The sequence below is a fragment of the Anopheles merus genome, chromosome 2L (assembly GCF_017562075.2).
Source record: "Anopheles merus strain MAF chromosome 2L, AmerM5.1, whole genome shotgun sequence".
NCBI lineage: Eukaryota > Metazoa > Arthropoda > Insecta > Diptera > Culicidae > Anopheles > Anopheles merus.
Genome location: NC_054083.1, coordinates 28,293,133 through 28,316,317, shown reverse-complemented (window position 1 = coordinate 28,316,317; position 23,185 = coordinate 28,293,133). Strand labels below are relative to the sequence as shown.

The 23,185-nt window shown below is 44.3% G+C and overlaps 4 protein-coding genes across 9 annotated transcripts in view; 2 read left to right on the top strand and 2 right to left on the bottom strand.

Moving 5' to 3' along the window:
* The window catches only part of LOC121594935 (tensin-4-like), a 61,082-nt gene extending 50,234 nt beyond the window's left edge, over positions 1-10,848 (top strand). For all 6 annotated transcript variants that reach the window (XM_041918790.1, XM_041918788.1, XM_041918786.1 and 3 more), the window contains 3 exons: positions 8,848-9,243; positions 9,319-9,951; positions 10,051-10,848. In XM_041918790.1, coding sequence (XP_041774724.1) covers positions 8,941-9,243; positions 9,319-9,951; positions 10,051-10,224 — 1,110 coding nt within the window. In that variant the 5' untranslated portion in view covers positions 8,848-8,940 and the 3' untranslated portion in view covers positions 10,225-10,848. The remainder of the gene's footprint in view (positions 1-8,847; positions 9,244-9,318; positions 9,952-10,050) is intronic.
* LOC121594936 (geranylgeranyl pyrophosphate synthase) lies at positions 10,302-16,592 on the bottom strand. The gene is made up of 5 exons (XM_041918792.1): positions 15,947-16,592; positions 15,672-15,826; positions 14,848-15,356; positions 14,589-14,716; positions 10,302-14,470 (listed from the first exon to the last, which is right to left on the bottom strand). The coding sequence occupies exons 1-5, from the start codon at positions 16,016-16,018 to the stop codon at positions 14,360-14,362; spliced, it is 975 nt and encodes a 324-aa protein (XP_041774726.1). The 5' UTR covers positions 16,019-16,592; the 3' UTR covers positions 10,302-14,359.
* A 416-nt stretch (positions 16,593-17,008) lies between these two features.
* LOC121594939 (signal recognition particle 19 kDa protein) lies at positions 17,009-17,796 on the top strand. Its single transcript, XM_041918796.1, has 2 exons — positions 17,009-17,430; positions 17,503-17,796. The coding sequence occupies exons 1-2, from the start codon at positions 17,146-17,148 to the stop codon at positions 17,713-17,715; spliced, it is 498 nt and encodes a 165-aa protein (XP_041774730.1). The 5' UTR covers positions 17,009-17,145; the 3' UTR covers positions 17,716-17,796.
* Positions 17,797-18,895: 1,099 nt separating this feature from the next.
* Positions 18,896-20,367, bottom strand: LOC121594938. The gene is made up of 3 exons (XM_041918795.1): positions 19,643-20,367; positions 19,413-19,577; positions 18,896-19,345 (listed from the first exon to the last, which is right to left on the bottom strand). The coding sequence occupies exons 1-3, from the start codon at positions 19,719-19,721 to the stop codon at positions 18,999-19,001; spliced, it is 591 nt and encodes a 196-aa protein (XP_041774729.1). The 5' UTR covers positions 19,722-20,367; the 3' UTR covers positions 18,896-18,998.
* Between the last annotated feature and the right edge of the window lie 2,818 nt (positions 20,368-23,185).

Genomic DNA, 23,185 nt, shown 5'->3' with positions numbered 1-23,185 from the left:
GCTGCAGTTGCAGTTTGCTAAAATGCAAACAGTATCGAGTATTGGTGTATGGTGTGATAACGACTAAGCAGCGAAGGCACCGAACAGAAAGTCAATTTTGGGGCAATGGTTTTGTTTTGGAATTGTTTTTTGGTCGACTTCAAGCCGGCACCCTGCTTCGGGAGTGTAGTTTGATTTTCATCCCCGATGCCGAATCCGTGGCTTTTTTGTGGTGGCAATTTGGGTGGCTGTTTTGAATAGAATGGTTTAGCCGCCCCCCTCCCTCGCCCCGACCAGGGAATCAATATGAACCGCAACCAGGACCGTCAACGGTGCGGCGGGTGGTACTCTACTCTCCAACGAGAGCGTGGCAACACTTGCATTCAACAATTTCTCATAAATGCAGTCCGGGCCAGGAGCATACACACACACACACACACTCTCCATGTTTGGGCATCTGTTTCCATTTCGATTGGTGTTCGTGTATTTCTATGTTATTTTTGGGGTTTTTCTTCGGTTTTGAGGAAAAAAAAACAACGTCTCCCCACACCAAAGGCCATGTTATTGTTTGGGGTCGGTTGATGTTAGCAGCTGCTTTTGAAACGTTTGCCTCCCGCTCTTAGACCACAACACACACACACACACACGTAAACCGCTCCCTGGAGTGACGGGTGTTAGTTATGCTGTAGCTTTCGATGTTTCGATGTTTCGATGTTTCGATTTCGAAACTGTTTACCGTCTAGCAGCACTTGGGAACGCAATGCATTAGAAACGCAAAACTCACCCACCCGCCCGTTGAGTGATTTCGGGCATCGTCATTCACCGGCTCACACCGACAGGTCATTTATTGCACTTGCACTTGCACAGGATCTGCCACTAGCGTCCTAGCTCGAGATTGTGTTTGTGAATGCTCGGGGGGCAAACGATATTTGCGGTGTGGTTTGTGGTGCGGGTGTGGAAAAGGTCGGTGCCGTCTCGCGTGGAATGTGTAAAATTAAACTGTCAGCACAAGTGGGTAGCGTTTGGGTTTGAATGGTGATTGGATTTTAAGCTGGACGATGGTTGAAGTTGGACATTTGTAGAATGTTTTGGGAAAGCTGTCGTTTCGTGGTGTGTTTTTTTTTCAATTAATGTTATGAATTTTAATTACAATGAGGCGATTGTTCCTAATGGTTTTTGAATCCATTTTATGCTGTACTTAGTGTTATTTATTTCTTTCCAATCGTTTTGACATGTATTGTTTTATTTGTTTTCATGAAGTCATCTCTTTTTTATTCCTTTTCGTCTCTCTTTTTTATTCCTTTGGATCTTTAGATTTATTCGATCTTGTCTATTGTTTATGTCTTCTTTATAGTCTTTATAGTTTCTGTTTTAGCTTATATGTTGTTGAATTATTTTACTTGTTTATTCCTTTGGACTTGTTTTATCTCTTGTTTATTCCTTTGGATGTATATTTTGTACATACTTCTTTTAATTATTTCATCCGTATCATTTAAATACATTTAAGTTAAATATTTCCATATTGTCTTAAGTTTGTTTTTCATTTAGATAATACAACTTACTCACAAACTTTCGGTAAATCTATACCACTATAGCTTTTATTTACTTAATTTAATTAATCATTGAAAAGAAACGGATTGTTTTGATGCAGACTAGCAATTCAGGTTTGTTATTAACAAAATGACATAAACAAGTATACATTCATGTGAGTTATGAACCAAACAATGGAGGAGACAGAAAAAAATATTCCCATTACACCCGTTTATAAGCTCACGACCTATAGCCCATACCCGTGCAGCAAATCAGTGTGTGAGGAATAATAAACAAACATAAAAAGTGCCAAAAGCGCGTAACAATAGTCAATAATTTCACTACACCAGGCAAACACTTCCCAAAAAAAAACTACGAAACATGGTACAAAAACGTGTAAAAAACTCTTTGAGTTCAACGCACAAACCCTGTTTCCCAGTTAAACAAACGCTAAAACGAACACTGAAAAAGCAAACATTAGCCGTTATAGTCTCGGAGTTCGCGCGCATATACGGCTTAAACAAACCGGAACTACCCCCGGAATGTGTACTAACGCGCAATAAGACGCACCAAAAACCTAAACAATGGTGCTCGTAGCCCAGCAAGAAGCGGTAGAGCTTCCGGGGGAAAAGCAGCATACAGCAACGACACTGGCACAGCACATTCTCACACGCCTATCGGTGTGCGTTTGGAAGGTTGGTTGGTCACCTTCTGGTTGGCTCGAACCCATCGGACGAACCGAGCAGATCGATCCGGAAAGGGCATTGAATTCTAAACACGAAACTGCCCACACTCCTTCAGATTCGGTAATGAACTGCGCGTGTGGAGAGTATCCGTATCGGTGCTTGTTGGTGATGGTTAGCGGGTTACGCTAACAGATTGATTCCCACCGGCTAGGCCCACCGATGTTGGGGCTGGCAAATGGGCGAGGAAGGATCAATAAAATACCGAAATACACTACCAACTGGCGTACTTGGCGGCTGTAGGAGGGAAGGGCAATAAGGGGCTAAAGGTTACGGGGCAAATATACACGCACGTTACGCGTCTGCTTGGGTACGTGTTTATTTGGGTATAAATCATTGCCCGGTGGGTGGGCGTTTCGATAGGAGCGGGAGAGGTTGTTGGACTGCTGTGCTGGAAAGTCCTTTTAATTCCAATACGTGCGCTACAGGTTTCGCTGCTGGGTACGGGGTGTGCAAACATCAGCTGGTTCTTGCCACAGCCTAGGAGAGGCTTAGAGTGCGAACTCACAGGTGACAGATGTTAGTACACTGATTGTGGACAGCTGGCAGTGGCTTAAAGTAGAAGTGATCATCGAAAGGTAGAAAACTAGAACCAATGGTATATAGATTATATTCATGGTTAATGGAATATAATACATTCCTTTAACATTACTGGAAATAAGGCATTCCTGAACTTCAATCCAACACGTTTCATCATCAATCGGATGTAAAAAGTAGAATACGAAACCCCTTTAACTATCATCATCACCAGGCTCCAAATCAATCTTCCGCACGAACCGGAACAGAACACAGGAAGGTGAGAAAACAAACGAGCCACGAGAAGGCGGCGGCAGCGGCAAACGGATGATGCTCGAACCCAGCGTTAAGCAAACAGGATGAACGTGCCTGCTGTCCAGATTCTATCACGTGTTGCTATCTGTCGAACCGACCCTCTATCCTGCGCGTGTTCAAACGCACGGTAAACGATTACAAACCACGGCCGGTGTACGCACGCACGCACGCAGTCTTATGTGATCGTTGTCAGGTGGAAGGAAGGAAGCAAGCAGCACATACCAAATGATTCGTGGCGTGTGTGTGTGTGTATGTGTGCGCATGCAACGCGCAAAGGGAAAGCACGCATAAAAATATTTGAATTGAATCAATAATGGCTAACGGGTGGAATGGATATTCCGGGCCACGGCCACGGAATGTGTTTCTGGTGAATTGGTTTTTCCAACCGATTGACCCACCCACCGAACCCACCTGCTTATCCATGCACCCTTTTTAGACCTCGCACTGCTTGTTGGCTCTAGTGATGAAGGGAAAGCATGAGTAATGGGGGACCCCGTTCTGAGGGTTGATGTTTTCATTGATGCGTTCTGGTTGAAGGGCACGGATTGGGGTGGGAAGACTGGCGAAAACAGAAAATGGACGAGAGAAGATATATTTGCAACAAACCATAAGGCAACAACAACAATGCGTTGGTGGGGCGGGCTGGGGCCCGGGGCCTATCGGCAGATAAATCACGTACCGGATTGCAATCAATTTCGCTGAGCACGCGGCTGACGGGAGGTTTAACCGGTTGCGTTTCCATGTTTACCTTTCCAAAAACGGGGCACCGCATCGGGAGGATAAGTTCGGAATCAAATTCGTCTGTGAGTAATATTTGTGTAAAAATATACATATCATCGTATGCGATTGTGTTTGCCATCTGCGTACGTTGGAGGGTCTAACCAGCGAGCAGGGAAAGGATAGCTGCCATGGCCGTTGTTTCTAGATGTAAATTCGTTCACTGGAATGTGCCGGCGTAGCATGCATTACAATGTGCGCGACAGTGAGCATCACCACGTACATTTGAATGCACTCGGTTTAATCTGTGCCCATGGTAAACCACATTAATTACAGCGGAATAATTTAGTTCGTGATTGAAATATATAATTTGCCGTACAGAAAAAAAGCAAATATACAATTTGAACGATTTCATTACGCCGAGATGTTTACAGTTTGGTTTTGACATGAGTGAACATTTTAAAATGAAATTGTGCAAAGTTTGTTCAAAGCATCGTAACCGCTTCATCTCGCATCGTTGCTCTTAACTAAACGCCTGCAGCTATGCAAAATTATGCTTTAAAAGTTTTTAAATCATACATTTGCATACTTTGAGGCGTAACATTCCGAGAAATATCAGCGATTTTTAGCATTTGGCAGTTTCTAACCATGTTTTGAAACAATTTAAATGAAATTGCAACTTTAAAAGGCGTTTAAATTAGTTTTAGTTTTAGGCATTTGCTTCGCTCAAGACGCACCTTTCCTTCGATGGAGTCATCTACGATAGTAATATATCGTTCTTGCCAGGTCACTTATAATAGAACTCCAATTACATTTTAATTTCGAATAGAGATATTTATTAAATTCCGTTTCGTAAGGCTGCAACCTTTCTCGATTTGCTTCACTGAAACACACACACACACATACATACAAATTGGCATGCATTTATTATGCAAAACTTATTCAACCCGGCTCGATGTACGGATTCGTACGGACGGTATCCTTGCAAACCGTTCCGGTGAGTTTCCTGAGAAAAGCATGTTGTACTGTTAAACGTCAGCTTGGTCTTTCCAAAAAAAAAAAAAAAAAGGATGAATAAGATAGCAAGAATGAAACAGAACAGCACCGAGGAACGTCAGCCTGTAACCACCCGAGCTTCCTTCCGAATTTTACTAGGTTCCGATGGGATGTTACTAAAAGTATGCAGTGACCAGTAGGTCACAGACAAACAAATGGTTGAACAAATGTTGAACGGCTAGCAGCATCTTGCCAGCAGCGAAGCCAGCCAGAACACGAGGTTTGGGTGCTGCTGGGTGCAGCTCTGCCCAAGCATTCTTGTAAAAGAACACAGGACGTGTCAAATATGTTTCCCAGAGCAAAGGAAGACATTCTTCTTCTTTGCTTGCTAGCAGTGAAACAGGACAGCTGCCCCGTGATTGAGTGGGTACTGCAGAATCATCTTCCGGTCCTTGAGAGCACTGCGCTGACAAAGCACGCTCCAGGTAAGGCGATGAGGACACAAGCTGGCGGAGAAGAAATTTATTATCAAATTAATTTGATATCTCCTAAAGAGCTGTTCTGTATTTTCCCTCAGCTCAAACACTGCCCCTGAGCTAGTTGAAATTACCAATTGAATCATCGGTGCATTCAGCATAATGCAACTTTTGCAGCAATTTGCAATTTTGTTGCCGGATTCTGCTCACTCACTCACAGGTCGGGTTTAAAGGGGATACTAAAGAACCCAACAACAAGTGCACCGATGGCACCAGTTTACTGTGCAGGAGAAGAAGAGGCAAAGGAGCATCCAGCCAGAAGCGGAGCGTGGATGTTCACTCCAAAAACTAAAGAAACTTTAAATTAGTTTCCCTGCAAACATTGGGAAGGTCAAGGAGCTCTTTGGTTGTTGGAAAGCTACAAAAGCTACGGGAGTCTACGAGAGAGTTTTTGCGGAGGATTTTTCATATCCCCCACTCCCCTTTTACAGCACTAAAAGATGGAGAAGGTTGTGCGGGCTGCTCCCCTTTTTACACTGTATACTAAGCTGCCCTCTCTGCTGTGGTGGAGGGCTAACAAGTTTGGCTAATACCGCAATTAGGTGCATGATTCAATTTGTGTCCAGTGGCTGGATTTGTTTGTTACATTCCAGTGCGACAAGCATTTTTGGCGGTGGGAAGCTGGTAGCAAGACACCCCAGCGGCCAAAGGGATGTATCATCAATTAGGCAAATAATCAGCAAATTAGAATTTAAACTTTGCCAAGCTTTCGGTGCAAATCTCATGAACAAAGTTTTTGCGCAAATGGCTACAATTGAGCGTTCGCACAGCACGGCATGGCTTTAATTAGAGGGAAATCTTAAACATCCCGTAAGCGCACGGTGATCCATCTCGTCGGTTGATCGGTCCACGTGCCCGTGCAGCAATGGTCATGGACGCTACGACCGCAAGCGCGATGCGAACACTTTCGCTAAGTAATGAAATCTAGACAGTATTCGCCACCTCGGGATCGAATAAATTAATACCATTAGCGTCTGGGCCGGTCGGTCGGGGCCACCACCAGCACCAGGCTCCATCAGATGCTGTGCGCGCCCCGACCATGTTGCCTGACACAGACGTTCGTTCTTTGCTTGATGCATTCCAATGGTGTGTATGGAAATTCACGAAATTTAGCTTCTGGAGAAGGAGTTAAAGGCTTGACTGTTAAACGGTAAACGGCCCTTTACACCATTATCGTGGATTCGATTCTGATTCCGCTTTGTAGTGGATAGCTGATTGATTTTTGATTGCAATTTTACTCCACCCGCAGGGCTTGATTGGTGAACTTGGAATTTATATGAAGATTTATGGGTGTGCAATTGCAGTCGAATGAAATGGAATTAAGCTAGCACAATCATGCATTACAAGCCTGGATACAATCAATTCAATGTAAAAACCCATAACGAAATTCAAACGAGCATTTACTCAATGTCTTAAATGCATCCTTGAAACATCTTATCCAACAACCGGAAAGCTTCCGCTTGGGAAGTTCCGCGCGAAAAAGCTTTTCTCTCGCGCGCTCCCGTTGGAAGAAAGCATTAATCCAATTAACGTAAGTGCCCTTCAGTGGGCCTTCCGCCGCCGAGTGCAGGTTTCGTCGTTTGAAGTAATTTCTATTAGCTCACTCGGTAAGTGATTCAGTCAATCAGCGGCTCCTCGTCTAATGAACTATTTGCACATTTGGCAGGGTACGAATTCGAATCCGACTCCACGCTTACATGTTAACCATGGCCATGGCCACAAAATGGCACAGCCGGGTAATCCAGCCGGTGTCCTAAAACGGCAGAGATTGGTGTGTATTTTCCTTGCAGGTTTTTTCTACCGATAATTATGATTGATGATTGATTGGAGCAGTACCCGGAACGACCACCGTCTGGAACTTCCTCCAATACCTTAAACGGAACTAGGAGCAAGGGGGGGGGGGTATTTCCCCTCTATTTTGGCGTTGGGAAAACGTCGGAAACGTTGTAACCACTAATGCGACTCCTGACACTGAAGGCCATTAGGTGGTGGGAAAGGTTTCACATTTCAGCAAACGAGTAGTGACACGCCATTTCGATAGTGCTGCTGAAGGGGAAATGGTAGCCAATTGAGTTAAATTAATTAATTGGAGTGGAGGTAAAGGCAACGGGCTTGCAATACTTCGCAATAGAGGGATACGTTCATTTCAGTATGACTTTCTAGTTAATGCAGTTCATTAGCTAATTTAACGTGAGCTGGAGTACATATGGTGATGTACTGCTTACTTAGTCGACTTTTCGTTCTTGGTCTTTCTGCTCTCTGGTTGATGGTGTCGTTTACCAATCCGACATTCGCAACATTATTGAGCAGAATGCTATCTTTTTCATGTTTCTATGTTATATATTCTATGATATGCTTCTTCTCGATGTCTAGCAAATGATATGATTGGCTCAATGATTCATCTATATACATCTTCAGTGATGAGAGAATTCAATCTCAAATTGAATATCCAAATATTTATGAAGCTCCAAAGAGTTCATAAGTCTTTAATTCATGCAACACTTAACATTTATGATCTTCTGAATCCCTGAATGACTTATGAATCTTTGATGATGCTTATAAATCTCAAAGATCCACGAATATCTAACGCGTATCTCAGGATTCGTTTCTACTAAAATCGAAAAAGAGCTCGACTTTACAATCAATGCATAAAACCATAGTCTCACACCTTTACCAATTCGTCCGGAGTCCCTCAAGGAAGTACCTTTTCTCATTTATACAAACAATATATCGTTTGTGCTACCGACGGGCTTATACCTCATGTAACGTCGACGATGTGAAAATATTTCTTCCAGTGAAAATTGCGGATGCGTGATGTGTAACGTATCTGACAAATGTGTGATATTATTTATAATATAAACATTTAGACCTATCGGTCCGTTTGTTTAATAAACAAATACAAATACAAATAGTGAAACAAGCTAAGAAATGAAGAGATAAAATCGATACATACCACTATGCAATGCAATGAACATCTTCAACTAAGTCGTTAGATTTTCATGTTACTTTAGACATTAATGAATCTTGTAAGGTTATTTTTCTTTCAATATTGATGAATCATTAGAGATCCATGAATCGTGAAAGATTCTTGAATATTGATATTTGAAATTGAGATTCTAAGATTCTCTTTGAAGATTCATTTAGATACATGATTCTGAATGAGATTTGGTCGTCTCTAGTATTAAGATTTCAACAACAGTGACATAATCTTCAAAACTATCGACCTTCGTTTGGAACTTCAACTCTTCCAAATTTTGTCTCAATTTGGCTCAATCTTTCGATAGTGTAAAACTATATCAAAGAGTCACAAACAATGTCAAAATTTGTCAACAATATTAACTTGTCGCAAGATGTGTGTGAGCTCAAAACAGATCCTTTCTCTAACGTTATCTTACACAGAAGGCAGCAAAACCTAAGGTAGAGATGTCTTCCTTAGGGACAATTTGATTCTAGAAAATAACTAAAAAGTATAATGATTTATATTACAACAATTTCTTTCCCTTTTTTCTCTTCAGCTTGTGAAGCACCTTCCATCACCAGAAGACACCAAGCACTGAACGGCGGCTTGTGATGTGAGCTCGACATAACCGCGCGACATCCCGCTAAATATGAACTGCACCGCCATCAATAGCAACCAGATCGAAACGACACCAAACAACCTGCCCCGGCTGATGGGGGGCATTGGCACGGCGACACCACTGTCCACCAGCCACACACCAACCAGCCGCACGGCCAAAGCAACCATCTGCAGCGGCCCGGGCGGTACGGGCGGTAGCGTAGGGACGACCGTGTTCTTCCACCGCACCACCAACAACCTGCTGGATGTGCCGCGCACCGCCAACAGCTCCGAGGAGGAAAACTCACCGACGGAATTGAACACCTGCCGCAAGCTGACCGAAAAGCCCCCGCTGGTACTGTGTGCAGGGTTTACTTCCGGGAGAAAAAAAAAAAAACGGTTCACTAAACCATGCGCTTCTCATTTGCAGGTAAAACGACTAACGATGGGTATCCTCAGGACGGCGGAAGATAGCCGACCGCTTGTGCACAGTTCGTCCTCGCCGTCGAGCTCGTCCAGCTCCTCCCAGACGATCTCGGACGGGTACGTGAACGAGGGCATCTGTGCCGATACGGCTGAGACAACGCTCTCGACGACAGTGTTCACTACCTGCAGCAGCAACAGCAACAAACTGTCCGGCTCGGCAACATCTGCCACCATCACCACCACTCCGACGATGGCCGCCGGCAGCAGCACAATCCGAAGTCCGCTCACGCCGGGCACGTCGCTGGGTGCGGCGGGAACTAGCATACTGTTCGATGCCGGTGGCCCCCGCTACAATCATACGGCGACCACCCTGCTCTACCCACCGGCCGTTCCGCTGCGCAACGATAGTCTCAGCCTGAAGGAACAGCACGAGCTGAAAGGGGCGCCCTGGTTCCAGGCGGGCATACCGCGCGAAATTTCGCTCGAGGTGCTTTCGCGCCAAAACCCGGGCGCATTCCTGGTGCGCCAAAGCACAACCAAACCGGGCTGCTTCGCGCTGTCGCTACGTGTACCGCCGCCGGCCCCGAAAGTGGCCCACTATCTAATACTAAGAACGATACGGGGGTATAAAATTAAGGTACGATCGTACTGTGACTGACTTACTCTGGTTCCGGCGTTATCGCTTCTTGTCACTTATGGCTTACTTTGTTTCTCTCTCTCTCTCTCTCTTTTACAGGGTTTTACGAAAGAGTTTACATCCCTGAGGGCACTGATAACGCATCATTCGGTGATGCCGGAGCTGTTGCCCGTGCCGCTAGCACTGCCGCGACCGCCCCAGATCGTGCACCGGCAGGAAGACCCGGAGACGTACGGTTCGCTGAACGACTTTCAGAACATGATTACCGAGTAACTGATTTCGGAACGCACGACGTGTTTCTTTCCTGTTTCTTGATGTTGATTAGAAAAAGAGAGGAGAAGAAGAAGAGGTTAATTAAATCCCACAAATCGGACACAGTTTGAAGTGGGAAGTAAGCGATATGTTTTGCATTTATTCGTTTCGTTCTATGCTTTTTCTCATTGCCTCTGGTAAGCCAAAACGTCTGAAAAGTCTCGATCGAAACGGTTCTACATTACGTTACGGACCAACACTCGGAACTAGAACTAGAAAAAGTACACCATATTTTACGCCTTTTTCCTTAAAGTTGATTTTAAAAAGTGACCTTACTATGTTCTGTCTAATTCTTTAAATTTCCTGCCCCACTGTTGGTAAAATACTCTACAAAAGAGAATCTTAATACTGTAAAACCGGTTCATTTACTACAGAAACGGGGAAAAGCTACAGAATGGAACACAAAATTAAGAGAACCCTAGTCAAAAGGCAGATCGAACAAGAAGGAACGCTTCGGGACAGGTTTGAAAAGAACGTGATAGTCTGTGTGTAGGATGCGAGTGTAAACAAAACGCTATAGAAAATAGTAAAATGATTCAAAAGATTATTAAAAGAAGCAATATTGTTGGAAAAGAAACGGTAACTCAAAATTATAGCCCAAGCGATAAAGGATGAGGAGAAAAGTAATGTAGAAAATCATAAACGATAATATATAAAGTAAGAAACACGATAAGGTAAACCGGACAGAGCAGTACGGCAAAAGAAAGAAGAAAGAATAAGAACAAACAAAAGATAGACAACAGAAAAGATAACGAAAAAAGCAATGAAACAACGGCATATGTGAATGAAAATACCAAAAAACAGCGTAACTGACACCCGGTTAGGGAAGAATGAGTGCATTATTTAAAGTTGTATTTTAATTGTACGATAGAGAGGCCGAACGGTAAGTTGGTGGTAGATCTAGGAACGAAAAAGGATGATAAATTTATCACCATTTTGTACGGTTTTATACGGTACGAGAACTGTGGTTTGATATGGCAATACACTGGAGGATGATAGTGGTTAGTAAAGATTTGATTCCTAACTTTTCATGCACCCCACGACGATGACGCTGGGGAGCTTATTGTCAATCACATCTTCGTTGTTTTGAATACGTTACGCGACTAGTTTCGCTTGCGTCTAGTTTTCATACGTGTAAAGTGAGGTACAGTTTAAAATTCAAGCCATGCAAAGCACTGTTTTATCCATTTCTTTTGCAAAGCCAAGGTAGTACAGAGGGCAGAAGGATTCGCAACATTCGATCGCAATGAGTTTTAGCAGTATTCGTTGGCTTTGTATGTGCATTTTTGACTTAAACTATACTTGTTCGAACTAATTACCACGGTGCACAGTAAAGAACAAACGGATGTTTTGCTCCACTACCCCTACCATGCCTACCATACTAAGGAAGTCGTTGATTCGTTGGCCTCTAATTAGATAATGTTCAGTGATCTGATGCAGCAATAAAAATGCATTAACAATAATAGGAGTGAATGGTCAATTGCTCAGCAGTATCACACACTGCAGAAGGTGATTACGGTTTCAACGGATTAAACGGTTGGTTTTCAATGGCAGAATGTTCTCACAAACAGTTTTTCAAAAGCCTTTCCCTTCATCTTTCTACAATCACCATTATCCCTTATCTGACTAACTAGTCCGATGCTTTTTCACGCTTTCCATTCCCGTACCTTCCTGCAACGCTAATTGTGCTAATAAAAAACCACACAACGTGACCTTTGCAGGAACTAAATCTAATATAATACAAGCCATAACCGAATCGAAAGCGATGTTTGTGAAATTCTATCTTAACGCTGCTACACCTAATAACTTGTGTCAAAACGAAATTACCGATCCGAAACCAATGGCTACGGCTTGCTTAACCTTTATAATCTCCAATTTGCGCATTTGCCACCCCTGGACTGGACAACACTTGAGCGAAATATAATCCTATATGTACAAAATATATAACAAACTGAAAACGAAAGTTAAAAGATGTTAAATAAATACGATCCTTTCACTATGGCCACTGCGCCTATACTAAATAAAAGCAGATAAAAGCACTGACTGCATACACTGCTTGGAGAACGTTTCGTAGGATTGTACCACAACACTGTCGTTGTGGCTTTGCGAAGCTTTTGGCAATTCCTTTCTCTCGCCCTCTCACACACGCAAATGCCATTTCCATTAAAAGTATTTTCCTTTTACATTCATATACCAATTGTGTTTGCAAAGGGTGATAGGGTAAGCTTTAGAAATGCTAGCAATACATTCCCTCAAGGTACTGCAACCAGTGCTGCAAAATGTTACTGTCAATGTCATAACAATTGTGACTGAAAATTCTGACATGTCAGCGTCACGTACTGAATTGTGATGATCAGAGGCGATACTCAAACAGTTGATGTGACCAAAACATTATTTGTGACATTTTAGCAGAAAACGCTTGGTCAGACACTTTATCAAGATTTTTTTTTCACGGTGATCAGTTTTGCAGAATGTCACTTATGACTATACCCAATTTCGCCTGAAACAAAATCATGTTACGAGCTCTACTATGCTAATCAGAGGTGAGGCTCAAACAATTGTTGCGACCATCACATGCTTAGTGACATTTTGTACAACCAACTCCTGATCAGTCACTTGATTGGGAAATTTTCTGTCGATGATCATCACGATAGTCATGGGCGATATGTGGTCCGTGCGAATGGTCCCAATCAAACTAGACAGAGTGAGAAAGCATGATCATTTTGTTGCTTGGGACCACACTCCTAGTATATTCCAAAAATGTCGTGATGATCACCGACAGCAAATGTCATGACCATGTGAGTGACCAAGAGTTGGGTGCTAAGCAAATGTCGTCAAGCGTATGATTGGTGCACCAACTGTTTGAGTCTCACCTCGTTTCAGTCATGAGTGTTGGTGACTGAAAAAGTGACATCACTGGGCAGCACTGTTCACGGCCAGAAAAAAATCGTGATTATGCTTGCGATGGCATTAAGCTCAGATTGTCTGACAGAGTATCGGGATTGACTCAAGCACTTCCACGTCGCGTTCGGCTTGTTCGGCTTGAATATCAAGCTACCACGGATAAGTTCATTGTTTTCGATGGTGATTCTCATGACATTTTGCAGCACTGACTGCAACGTGCTGAAATGGAATAGCTACTATTAGCGGGACACATGAACGCAACAGCACATATTTTAGCGTAGTTTGTCTGTTAATTTCAGATAGCTGGCACAGTTTCTCGAGCCTCACGGCCATGCTATGTAACATATTGAGCATGTAATTACATGATTTGTCTAGCTGGCTCAAGCTTTACATCTACTAGCCGTTTTTTTTTTAATCTTATTTCCATATTGTCAATCGTAAGTCATATGTTGTTTAAACAGCGAATTTTCTGTAACCATTCAAAGAGCCGCTACAGAAATAGTTGAAACGTGTAAAGAGACGATTGCAGTGTAAGAAAGTGTGCCAACAGCCACGTTTAAAGTGAGAAACCTGCTGTGCTAGCTATACTACCGTGGTTTTACCGCATTGGAAGATAATTTATGAGTCCGTAGTAACACCTCCACTATTATTATACTTATTGTCGCTCACATTTTGGTCAGCCGGAAAGCGCGTTACGCCTAAAATTAAACGCCTAAGAAATGGCTTCATTCTAAAGCCCGAGTTACAGCTTCAGTGGAATTGAACGTGACATTTCGGGGTTTTATTGTTATATATCACTACATATTAATCAGAATATGGCTTTTCGTACACCAAAAGAAAGGTCATTCAATTTCCCAACTATTTAAGCTTTAAAATGTATTGAAATATGAAATTCAATACATTCCCTTGTGATTCCCCGCTTTGTTCACAGTGATAATGATAAGAATGATCAGCGGAGAATCACAAGGACATGCATTTAATTTACATCCTTTCTTTTGGTATATGATAAGCCATATTCTTGTAAATATCAAATGGTCTGTAGCCTGAATATAGCACAAAAAAAAACCCTGAAATTTCACGTCCACTTTCACGCAAAGCTAAAGCTATTTAACTTGAAATCGGGTTTCCTCACAAAATTCCGCATTATTAAACGAGTTCCTTAGCATTTTTTCTCTTAAATGTAACAAGCTGATTACGGTGGCGTCGTGTCGTCATCTACCGTCATACCGTCGGAAACTTGCTTCCAGCTCAGCAAATCGTTCAGCAACGCTTCCATAATTGGATTCGGTCCAAGACTTTCCACCTGCGAATGAATCGATAGTTTAAAATAACATTAGCCATGCGCGCAGGGGAGGCTGATTCAAAACACCGAGAATGAGCAAACAATTTCGAGTGCGAACGTGCCCCTTCGTCTCCCTTACCTCCTTTCGTGCTTCCTTGTCGAGTGACTCTAGCACGTCACGTGTGTACTGAAAGCTGCCCAACTTTTCCAGCAACGTTATGCAGTACCGCTTGACCTCGACATCGCGCGTCCGTTGGCGTAGAATGTCTGCGTGTGGGGGTTAGGGGAAAATCAAATTATTCGCTCTCGCAAAAAAAGACAAAGAACACCGCATGCCCATTTGGCAATGGTCCAGAAACAGTGTTTCCACGGACAAGGCACGGGCCTCAAATACTCACGTAAAACCTGCTTGTCGTACTTTTGCGTCTGTATCGCGTGTATGACCGGGAAGCTAAACTTGCCCTCGGTCAGATCCTCGCAGTAGCTCTTGTTTTCCGAGTATTCCTTCATGCTCAGGTTGCAGTAGTCGTCCCGTATCTGGAAGTACAGCCCCAGGATCGCGGTCAGCTTGGTGAAATCTTTGCGATTTTCGCTAAACAGCTGCATCAGCCGGATGGCCAGCATGAACAGGCCGCCCGTTTTCCGTATCGTCATCTGCTTGTACTCCGTCTCGGTCGGGCAAGCGTAGTTGTCGCGCCAGTAGATCTCCATACCCTGGCCACGGTGCAGCTCCAGCAGCTGCTCCGTGTACACCCGCGTCGCATCCGGATGCCCCAGCTGCTGGACCTTTTCCAGCGCTAAAAATAGCACATAGTTGGCCGCATTGATCGTGCTCGCCACGCCGTAGATTTTGTGCGCCACCGGGATGCCTCTGCGAAGGATAGAATTGTCTTCGATATCGTCGATGCTGGAAATAGAACATCGAGAATCACACATCACGGAGCGTGCAAGTGAGGGCGGGGCAGGCGCGGAAAGGCGAAAAAAAAACATTTATTAGTCACGGGCAGTTTGTTAAGTGCGCGGCAGTTAATTGGGATGGGCAAAAAGCGAGAAAAGGGAGAGGCGGCCAACATAAACAAACAACATTCATGCTGCTTTTCGTCGCACAGCACACTTTCCGTTGGCGTAAACACATTTGCCTGCCGCACGGGTAACCATCGAAGCAGGCGGGTGGGGGGAGGGGGGGAAACAAGTGGGCGTGGAAACGGAATGAGTCACTTACAGCAAGCTGGAATTGTGCAGCATTTGGACAATCTCACTTATCGCCGCCAGCTTGTCGTTCGGAATGTATAGCCAATGGTTTATCGCTAGCGCTAGCTTCGACCGGACCTGCTTTCCGGGAATTTGCTGGATGTACGAAAATGGTTGCAGCAGCGTCTGGAAAGAAACGAACCGATTTTATTGCTTTCTCCCATAGCCAAGGCTTGCTTGCAGGACGATTCTAGAACCACACGGAGAACACACAAAGACACAAAGGCGGACGCACAGCCGACTTACCTCATCCTGTTCCTTCTGGGATGACTTGTCGTGACACTTTTCTATAATTTCATACAATTCATGCATATTCATCGCGACTCGTCCAAGGATCACGGGTTTCTCTCTTCTATTGCAAACGCACACACAAACTTGTCGCGACCTTACTTTTTTGTTTAAACTTTATTGCAACCGCTTCCACCGGATGCCACAAGGTGATTTCTCAATGCGGGACGCGACCAGCAAGCAAGGGGTAGAAGTTTTTTCAAGATCAACACCACACACTATGTAGCGCAAATTCCGATCGATAGCTGCTCAGTCGCAGACCGTGTGGCAGACCAATCCTTTCTGCAGCTTCCTCTGCAGTTGTCCGCAATGGAGATGAGTTGGCTGGGGCTTTTTTTTGCTTCTGTCTCGGTCTGGATTCGATCGATAATTCTGCCGCTGTTCGTACACGAGATGCAGACCGTGGCACGGTATGATAATGAACGTAAACACCTTCGCGGTAGAGTCCACACTTGTGAGTAAGCAGAATGGCACTCTATTTTGTTGCTAAACACGCACTGTCAGCTATTTGGATGGTGGTCCGCGCAGCAAAGAGAGCGAAAGTGTGTGCAAGGGTTTCTATTTCGGACGTAAACGAGCCACATTCGGCTGTCAGATTCGGTAGCTGAAAGGTGAGGGAGAAATTAGCAACACACACAGGAGAGGAAAATATGTTCAGTCGAATAAATCGAAAATGTAGCAGTAAAGGTACCATTTTATCATGTTTTATCACAGCACTGCAAATCTCTGCCGGACTCTCTTTGTTGAACGGGGAGCCACGCTATGACAGTTGTGTGATAAACAAAATTCACTTAGCTTGCGGTTCAGAGATGAAGCTTTTTTCATCTATGAGAGACCTTGTATTTAGCTATGATTCTCATATAATCCATTTCACAGTCGTAAATTATGGTTTGTTGTATCAGTAAAGGTTTTTTGCACAAAATCTACATGTAAATTATGCTGGCCACCCTGTGTTTTGACAGTGACGCTACTGAAGGGAGCATTGTTGTCATTGGCGCTCCCTTCAGAAACGCTTGACACCAAAATAATACCCATTGACGACGACGTGTCAGTGCGAGTGTATTCGAATGTTGTTTTTCTGCGACGAGAACGTGTTGGGCCTCGTATTATTTTGAAATACCGTGCAATTTAATAAGACAAACTACTTTCAAACAGCGATGGCCACCATGCACGCGCATCCGGGACATCCAGGCGGCTCGCGGATGCAGGGACCGCCGCCCCTAACACCCTGGTCGCCCGACAAGAAGCACAGCGACCGCGAACGATGGGTCTGCATCTATCCGGCGTACATCAACCGGAAGAAATCGCGCCAGGAAGGGCGCCGCATCCCGAAACAGTACTGCGTAGACGATCCATCGCCGCAGGAAATACGCGACGTACTGCAGGCGCTGAACATGAACGTGCTGGTTGAGTTGAAACAGTATCCACGAGAGCGAAGCAGGGTAAGAGAACACATTTTGTTTGCGGGGTGAAGTGAAAATGTTTTTGCTAACAATCGTTTCCTTTTCTTTCAGGAGCTACAATGCCGCGGTCGGATACGCGTCCAGCTGCGTAACGATGATGGCGCACCGCTTAACTCGGAGTACGCCACGAGGGACAGCATACTGGTGCATCTGGGGAAGACCATTCCGTTGCTGAAAAGTAGACAGGCCAAGCCGCAGGAACAATCGCAGGCCGCAGCTTCGTCGAGCGCTGGCCAGAAGAAGGGCAAAGGAAAGCGTCGATAAATGGCACATCTGAGGAAATGGCAATGGAAAGGTGGTATGGGGAAAACAGCGCAATAAACAAACAAAACACGCAAGCTTCAACCGTAAGTCTATCTATTTCGGCCAGAGGAAAAGGCTTAATCCATTAGCGATGTTTTAGGGTTTTCTGTGGGGCGGTTTTGGTGGGACTGGAGGTGAAGGTGGAGGAGAAGCTGGAGGCTTTGCCATAACAAAGTTTTTCACCCTATACGCCTGGAAAGAAACAAGGTATCACCTGATTGCAATCAGAAGCGCCTCCACAGGGGTCTCCGCCGCCAGTTACGCACCCTTGGACCGGGGCCACAATCCTTCGTAAAGTTTCGTCCGCGACCGAAGCACGGCCGACGTCTACGGGCTGGCACGAAAAACCCCGGCTGGGCCACGATTTCGTCCTCCGCTCCGTCTTTCGTTTCCTCAGCGGGAACAGCGACTGCTTTCTCGTCACGTTTGGCCCGTGCCTCTTTCTCCGATTGAACTGCAAAAGAGCGAAGGCTGGCTTAAGTCCCTGTTTACCGAAAAGAATGATATTGCTATCGCAACTTACTTTTGTCGAAGTATTCCAGCGGCAGACATTGCGGGTTGTAGTCGTCCGTCTCACCAGCAGCGGCAACTGTCTCGCCAGCATCGTCAGCCGCCCGTTTGCTCGGTAGTCCCCATGCCAGAACCCCAACGGCCAGAACGAGCGAAAGGGTCAGAAGCTTTCTATAGATAATCATGGTTCGTTTTTGTTCGCAGTCGTCCAAACAGTGAGCAAACAACAAGCCGGGAGTAGCGTTGTGCACGCTAAATTTATACCACTTCCATGTGATTTATCTCAAACGTGCCTTCCCATTCGCTGGCACGAACAATCAGGACACGGTAGTTATCGTTGGTAAGTCTTTCGGTTTTCAGTTCACCGCTTATCCGCACCGAAACGGACGTGTCTACGTGTCTGTTTGGTGACGGAGTCCAGCCTTTTAAGAAGATACCTGAAGCTTTGGTTTGATTCTTGCCGCATAAGGGCATTTATTTCCGTATATAGAGCTGGATCAAGAAATGCTTTAAATACAGAACACTCCCATAATGGCTGCACTAGTAACAGAACATAAAGCCCGCTCTATTTTCATGTTTTTATTGTTTTGTTTGCTTGTTTTTTTGTTGGAAGGGAAATTGTAAAAAAGCATTTTGAACATCAAATTGATCTTTTCAATGTAAAACTTTATTCCTTAATAGTAAGAATTAATCATAACACTAGTTCGGTTTTCATTTCGATTACGCTAGCCAAATCAGTTGAACAAAAGCTCCACAACTTCGGACTTTTCCAGCGGATCTTTGCTGAACCGATCCTCCTGGACGGCCGTATCGCTCGATGCCACTTCCATCACCGTACTACCGATGGCCTCCTGTTGTGGCTGTTCCGGCACGGTGACCTTCTTAGCCGTTGCGAAGTTTGAGAACAGAATCTTGTGAAAACCGGACAGCTTTGCACTGTCGTTCGTTTCGGCCGGTGTGGTTTTAACCCGCCGCCCGAATCGGGTACGGGTGGATCGTTTCTGTGGCGGCTGGATGAACAGATCGTACTCCAGGCCAAGCTGTTCACTGTTGGCCTTGATTTTGTCGATACACTTAGCGTCTGGGAAAGAGGGAAGAGATAGGTCGATCCAAAAAAGAGCTCTTCAGCGTTGGTTAAATAGGCTTACGCTCTGTCGGATCCTGACTGCACTCGCAGATGCACTCCTCCCCACAGTAGAACCCATTGCACGTTGGGCAGAAGCTGCACAGATCGCGACAGGATCGCTGTTGATCGAGGAAGTGGGCACTGCTGTCGTTGAAATCCGGCGCATAAATCGATGCCGTTTGAACCACTGGAAAGGCACGTTGACGTTGTAGCATGTTCGAATTAATTCGCCCAAATCTTCCAATCACTTACCATCCACGTGCAGTGACACCAGCAACACTAGACAGGCCGCCCCAACAAGTAAAAGACAAAATCGTCGCTGTAACTGCATTGTGGTCGCTTGTAGGTCTGTAGACTAAGTGAGCAGGTACGGTACCCAAACCAGCAGCACGGTTGGTTTGTATCCGTTGTTTTCACGGAAATTTATCATCGCACCAACCATGTTTAGACTTTCCACTGCGAGGTTGTACCTCGCCTCGGTTTATGTTTTTTGTTTTGTCCCGGTTAGCGTTTGTAACTAACGTTTTTGGTACCGTCAGTAGTATCTCAAGGTTACAAAACAAGCGACGAACCCGCGGCCGCGTATCGGCATCGTAAACCAGTGGCCTAGTAAGAGTCGGTTTAAAGGAATGTTCTACCTGATTGCTTGCTTGCGTAGCTCCACATGTACAGAGATGGCTTAGTGTTGATCAGCTAGAAGTGTTACTTTCTTCGAAAAGTAAGTTTGTTGCATTTCTGACACGTTGCTTCACGTTGTTTGGTTCAAATGCGGCTGTATAAATACAATTTGTATATATGTACGATGGCGGTGAGGGCGTCTGCTAACAAGCGGGAGCGGCACAAAGAAGTGTCTTTGTTAGTCCGAAAATAATTCATACAGCGTTTGTTGAGAGAAAATTTTAAGAACAGCGTTTGATTTGGCGGTAAAGAGGATGAAAAAACTATGATAAAATAGTTAGAGAAAAGTTATTGGTAGAGGAACTTGGCCAACAAGCTCTAATGGCTAAGTACGAAGTAGAATTAAACGAATCTAATCAATTTAATTCAGTTCCATCACTGTTGGAACTTGCTATATCTTCACAAGAAATGGTCCACAAGACCATAGCTGTTAGATGAAAGGATTGCTTTAAAAGAGCTCAACATCCCTTTTAAGTTTTTTTAAAATAGTTCATCAGACACGGTTAATGGGCTATGCAAAACAGTTTTTGTAATTCTATTGCAGGGGCTTCCAAGGGTTAGCTCATTTGGAATCCAATTGGAACATCTTATCTGCCAGTCGAATAAGGTTTCTACTTCCCTTTACACAAGATCCACTAAAGTGACAGCTTTACAGTACCAGCGCGCCAAAATAATCACTTCCAGTATGAAAGAGTCAAGAAAGCACACCAAATGTGGCAGAACCCATGAAACCCTCCATGTAGTTCTTTGATTGATCTTGAATTCGTATCGGTCCTGAAAGTGATCTTGTTCCTTAATCCTAAGCTTAAACCGATCCTGGAACTGATCTCGAACCTGTTTCAATCTTGGCACTGATTCTGGACCCAGCTTTTACCTTTCTTGATCATCTCAGTAACTCAAATAATTATTTCCGAAACACACCAAACCACAAATCCCTTAAAGTGTGATTTTATATATTTTTGTTCAATTTTATTTACATTGATTGTTTGTCCAGCTTGAGCTTTGGAGCAAAATTAGTTTTTCAAATAAAAGGAAAAAAGTCAGCAAAATGATGAACAATTTTTAACACATAAAACCATTCGGTAGTGGAATCGGTCAATAAAGACAAAATAAATTAATAGTGCGAGCGTGCAACCCGTTTCCCCCGTCAACGCACTTCACACTTATCGAGCACGTGCTCTATTATTGACGCGGTTACGCTGCCGTCTCATCTGCGCCCGTCGCCTAGCAATCAGCAGGGCCATCTTTTCCTTCAGCGCAGAGGCCTTCTCCCGCATCAAGGTACGGAAGACACCGACACGTTCGGCGCGATTCGCAGCGGGTCGGCGTTTGCGCGTCGGTCGCGGTGGTTTCGTTGCCGGTATCCGTTCGATGTTGTGGTTGAAGACGATCTGACCTCCATGGGAATCGGGCACCACCACACTGTACGCTAGCTCTGAAAAAAAAACGTAAAAAAGAGTGGCCGCACAATCAGTGGAATGGTTGCGCGGGGACAGACCACAGGCCACCGATGTTTCTTACTATTCTTTTCGCAGCTTATCACGGTCGGTTTGATGTTGCAGTTACTTTCATCCACCGTTACGACCTCATTGGCCTGCACACTGGAGAGAGTCAGCGCTGTAGAAGAGAACGCATTTTTTATTGCTGTTTGTCCTGTTTGCACTGTGTTTGTTCCTTCAAACTGCACTCCCCATCCGAAAGGAATTTGCTGAGCGCGCTGGCCATTTCACTTACCGATGGAAAACACCGATGCCACCAGCGACCACTTTCTCCCAATGTCCGTACCCATCCTTCTGTTGCCACGCGGGTGTTGCACCTTTTCTGCTGACTGTGTCTGTTCCGCCTCCGGTAGCGAAGTGCGATCGGTTCTGCTGAACGAGGCACATTTACCTCGGTGTGGCAGCGCCCCGAGCTGGCCGGGCTTTAAGGAAAACCACAGCCCCACGGTGCTCGTGGTTCCGTGGTGAAGGTTTTGTTTGGATGACCTTTCGCAACGCAACGGACCTCCCAATTTTGGCCACGTTTGGAGGGTGCGAAATCCTGCGATTGTTTGAGAAAACGGCATGTCTTTGGGACGGCGCGTGGAAAATACGCCCGCCGTCTCCCACGGGGTTCGGTTGTCTCATATGTGTGTGTGTGTGTTTTTTTTTGCTCATGCTGGTTTTGTTAAGGAGATGAAGCAAGAAATGGTTTTTTTTTTGCGGTGGGTGTGGTTGGGATCGCGGGAAAAAGATGAGACCATTGGTCAGAGTGAGTGGAAAGTGAGAAAGTGTGTACTTGTCTTTGGTTCATTTCCTTTTCCTCATGGTGCACCACATACACACACCTTCTTCGTTAGCTTAAAAGTTTTGTTTGTACGAGAACTCGAAAAAATGACGATCATCCTTTTCTTAGTTGATCATTTCGCCGCATGATTGTTCGTTGGAATTCCCGTATTCCTTCAAAAATATATATTTATTAACGTTTCTTTTCGAGAAAAGCTTGTCTTCTTTACATTATTTTATTTTGTGTATTTCTTGGAGAATGTTTCCTTTCAGCTTGCAGTTAACGTATCGCCTTAAAATGATTTATCTCTGTTGCTGAAACTTGTGCCGCTTAAAGGTCCTCCTGACTCATACGAATCGTTCAATAAAAGCTCGTGTAAGCTAATGTGGTTTGGTCGACAAGCTGGTCGATTAGTCTTTGCAAATAAATCTGCTAGGATCATTCAGCAAAACATCTATTGTTTTGTGAAAAAATGAATTAAAAAATAAATGAATAATATAAAAACTAATGTGTTTCATGTCTTATTGTCTTATTCCAATCTATCCTATGCCTTAAACCTTTCCCTTTTATTAGCACCTCTCAACTCCTATAAATCTGCCGCTACGAAAGAATGATTTTGACTACCTTGAAATACCTTTTTTTTACCGAAATTTAATCCTGATTCGAGATAATAATAGACTCATTAATCCTATGAGTTAATTGGTACCTGTGTCGGTTTCTACATGATCGTTTCTACGTCCTTGCAGTTGGCGTTGAAGATAAATGTCTCAAATATATAGACATAATTACACATATGTATGACGAAGGCAAAAACGCACCCAGAATATTGATTATTTTGATGCAAAATTATCC

Coding starts and splice junctions, on each gene's coding strand:
- LOC121594938 (XM_041918795.1), bottom strand. CDS start 19,721: ATGCAGTTACAGCGACGATTTTGTCTTTTACTTGTTGGGGCGGCCTGT. Junction 19,578..19,642: donor GGTGTCACTGCACGTGGATG/GTAAGTGATTGG, acceptor GTGCCTTTCCAG/TGGTTCAAACGGCATCGATT. Junction 19,346..19,412: donor CAGTCAGGATCCGACAGAGC/GTAAGCCTATTT, acceptor CCTCTTTCCCAG/ACGCTAAGTGTATCGACAAA.
- LOC121594939 (XM_041918796.1), top strand. CDS start 17,146: ATGGCCACCATGCACGCGCATCCGGGACATCCAGGCGGCTCGCGGATG. Junction 17,431..17,502: donor ATCCACGAGAGCGAAGCAGG/GTAAGAGAACAC, acceptor CTTTTCTTTCAG/GAGCTACAATGCCGCGGTCG.
- LOC121594936 (XM_041918792.1), bottom strand. CDS start 16,018: ATGAATATGCATGAATTGTATGAAATTATAGAAAAGTGTCACGACAAG. Junction 15,827..15,946: donor CCCAGAAGGAACAGGATGAG/GTAAGTCGGCTG, acceptor GTTTCTTTCCAG/ACGCTGCTGCAACCATTTTC. Junction 14,717..14,847: donor GTACGACAAGCAGGTTTTAC/GTGAGTATTTGA, acceptor CCCCACACGCAG/ACATTCTACGCCAACGGACG.